At 48.4% G+C, this 2,928-nt stretch overlaps 1 protein-coding gene across 1 annotated transcript; it reads right to left on the bottom strand.

Moving 5' to 3' along the window:
* Positions 1-379: 379 nt before the first annotated feature.
* On the bottom strand, positions 380-2,511 carry LOC146221183 (regulator of G-protein signaling 21-like). The gene is made up of 4 exons (XM_084692740.1): positions 2,377-2,511; positions 2,091-2,152; positions 906-1,072; positions 380-703 (listed from the first exon to the last, which is right to left on the bottom strand). Exons 1-4 carry the CDS (start codon positions 2,379-2,381, stop codon positions 527-529), a joined length of 411 nt encoding a protein of 136 aa, XP_084548866.1. The 5' UTR covers positions 2,382-2,511; the 3' UTR covers positions 380-526.
* Between the last annotated feature and the right edge of the window lie 417 nt (positions 2,512-2,928).

Below are 2,928 nucleotides of genomic sequence, written 5' to 3' on the forward strand. Positions count from 1 at the left end.
ACAAGGAGACAGCTCCACCCTGATTATCAACAGAGCCTGATGAAGGAGCTTGTGCCCTGTCCTAGCCTGCAGAGCCGAAACCCAGAGTTCAGGTGTGCTGAACAACAGTGATATGAGGATTATGTTCATTTAGCTTTCGTCCAAAGTGACGAACAGAGTGGTTTGAACCTGCAACCTCTTGTTCTGAAGTCAAATACCTTGCCCTTGAGCAATACGTACCCAAGCAGAAATAACTAATACTTACAGTGTACTTGCAAAGTGTGAGTATAAACCTACTGAAATATATTCAAGTTGTCACAAGTATGTGAATACAGAAGAAAAAAAAAGTCAATTTTAAGTACACTTCCAATTATGAAGAAAAAGCACAATCTAAATAGAATAAAAATGTATTCAGCTCTCATTTAATACATTTGAATCCCATTAAAGTATACTGTTTCTCCATTTGGGTATCCCTAATGGGGAGATGGCAGACTGGAGGGTCCACAGACCAGGAGTGTCCCTCCAGCAGGAGGTCCTCTCTGCGTCTTCATCTCCGCTCCGACTGCTTCAGAAGAGTCCGGTAGATGTCCGACTTTAGGAAACGGGGATAGGAGTCCTTCGCCATCAGGCGGTAGATTAACCGCTGCGCCCTGTCGAAGGAATCCCTGGTCGGATGGGAGACAGACTCGGTTATGTCCTCTCTGGTTCCGCAGTCGATGTTGATCTAACAGAAGAAGAAGGAAAAAAAGAAAAGAAACGTGTCAGTGAGAAACGACATTCGTATTTTATCGGTTTGACGGCGGAGACGCTCAAACACGTAGCCTGTCGACAGCCCGTACGTCAAACAAGCTCGTCACAGCCCGGCCGACGTGCTAACGGCGAGCTGGTGTTTCTGCAGTTCAGGCTGACTGTGCTAATGTCTGTACCTGTCTGGGTGCGTCGACTTGGACAAACTCCGAGTAGATCCTGTTAGCTGCGGATCTCATCTCGGAGATGGATTGGACTTTCTTGTACTGTTCACAGGCCAGCCAGAAAAGGATGTTCTCCTCACTGTATTCTGTCTTCAGAAACTCCCCAAAGACCGTTTGGCCCTCTGGACGGAAAAGCAAATCATCCACCAGGGATGGGTTTACGGGGAGGTCACACAACTCTACTCTGACACCTTGATGACACACAAGCTGGCAGAGATCAGAGAAGGCCCGTCACCACGACCTACGTAAGACTGTTAGTTCAGAGAAGGGTTCAAGATTCTCCCGTAAATTGGCACTCACACACATGCACACACGCAATGCTGGAATCTAAATTTGAGTGAACTTGGTTTGGTAGCCTAATTAGTCCTGGTGTCCAGTACTCCACCTCTTCAAGCTGCCCCGTCTATTTATACATCCGTTCAGGTGTGTCATTTTTCACTGGTCTGTGGGGAGCACAAACAAACACCAAACCGTGTGCCCTAACATTACTCATGGTAATGACTTCACATAAATCACAGCTGGAAAACTGACAGTAATCGACAAAATGTGTCCATGGCAACTCCTTCCTCCTGTGCGATGACATCAGGTACTGTATTTCTCGGCTATAGTTTGATTGAAATGAAGCACGGATATCACCCTCCGCGTTTACCATGACGAGTTGAAACTTGGGGGGGGGGGGGGAGGGGAAGAAAAAAAACAAGTGACAAAGGGCATGGAAAGCACACTGCCAAGCTCATTTCCATAAAATGTAATTACTGGGAGGTGAGAGCGAAAGAAAGGAGGAGGAAGGGGAGGGGAGGGAGGGGAAGAGGGGAAGATGGAGCGAGAGACAGAAAAACATCTCTCTGCCCCTGTCTGCCCCCAAGGCATTTTGGAATAGAATCGGAGTCTGGATTCTTGTCAGACTGAGCCCATCGCGACTCCTGCTCTGTGGCTCTGAGAATGAGAACGATGAGTCACATGCTCCTCTCCACCCCTGGAGCACACTCCTGCCTCTCTGACACTCTGTGAGACGCCTCGCTCTGCCTGGTGGAGACCGAGCGAGGTTCTGGAAACCAGCTGTGGCGGAGAGCAGGACGACCGCGGCGAGAGCAGAGAGGTCACGGTAAATAACTCGGCGATGGACAGACGGGAGCTTACTTTTACACTGCAGAAGTTTATCAACTGACTCTGCCCAAGCCAGTGCCTCTTCAACACGGGTCCTGAAACAAGAATAAGTCATTTATAAAAGGGTTTAACTGGTGCGGCTTCATACAGACCGGTTCTGCATGGCAATACAAACGCCTGAAACCAAAAGCAAACAGTTGGAAACAGAGGCATTCACCAAGCCCAGAGAGACACAGCGGGTATGACAACAGATAGACACAAACACATATCACACATTTACAGTCGTGAAGAGACATATTAGAGCTCATACAATACTCACACCATCTGCGTTCAATTATTACTGCAATTAAGAGCAATAATAGAGTCTACTTTGAGCTCGCTGTTCGTCAAGGTGCTCGACAACACCAGCGGTTTCTCTCTGCTCAGAATTCCCTTCCCCTCTTCTACCATACCTCGCACACAAGTCCCTACATGTTGTCACTTGGCAGAAACAGGCCTGGGGTTGACAGGAAGGGTTCAGCTTTCTCTTTTCTTCCTCCCCCTTGCTCTCCTCCTCTCTCTCTCTCTCTCTCTCTCTCTCTCTCTCTCTCTCTCTTCGTTTCTTTCCCTTTATCTCTTTCAATCTATCTCTGTCTGTCTTCCATCTCTTTGCCTCTCCCCTTCCCCTCTCTTCACCTTCCCTCTCTCCCCCCTCCTCTCTCTCTCTCTCTCTCTCTCTCTCTCTCTCTCTCTCTCTCTCTCTCTCCCTCTCTCTCTGGGTGTTTTGAGACCAATTCCCAGAGCAGAAATCTGGGGCCCTTAAAGAACGGTGGATCTGTTTGACCCAGTTCAGACTGAACCCTGAGCACATCCCTCTGAGGTGACAGACAGA

Source organism: Hypomesus nipponensis, chromosome 26 (assembly GCF_054491055.1).
Source record: "Hypomesus nipponensis isolate SF chromosome 26, ASM5449105v1, whole genome shotgun sequence".
In the NCBI taxonomy this organism is placed as follows: domain Eukaryota; kingdom Metazoa; phylum Chordata; class Actinopteri; order Osmeriformes; family Osmeridae; genus Hypomesus; species Hypomesus nipponensis.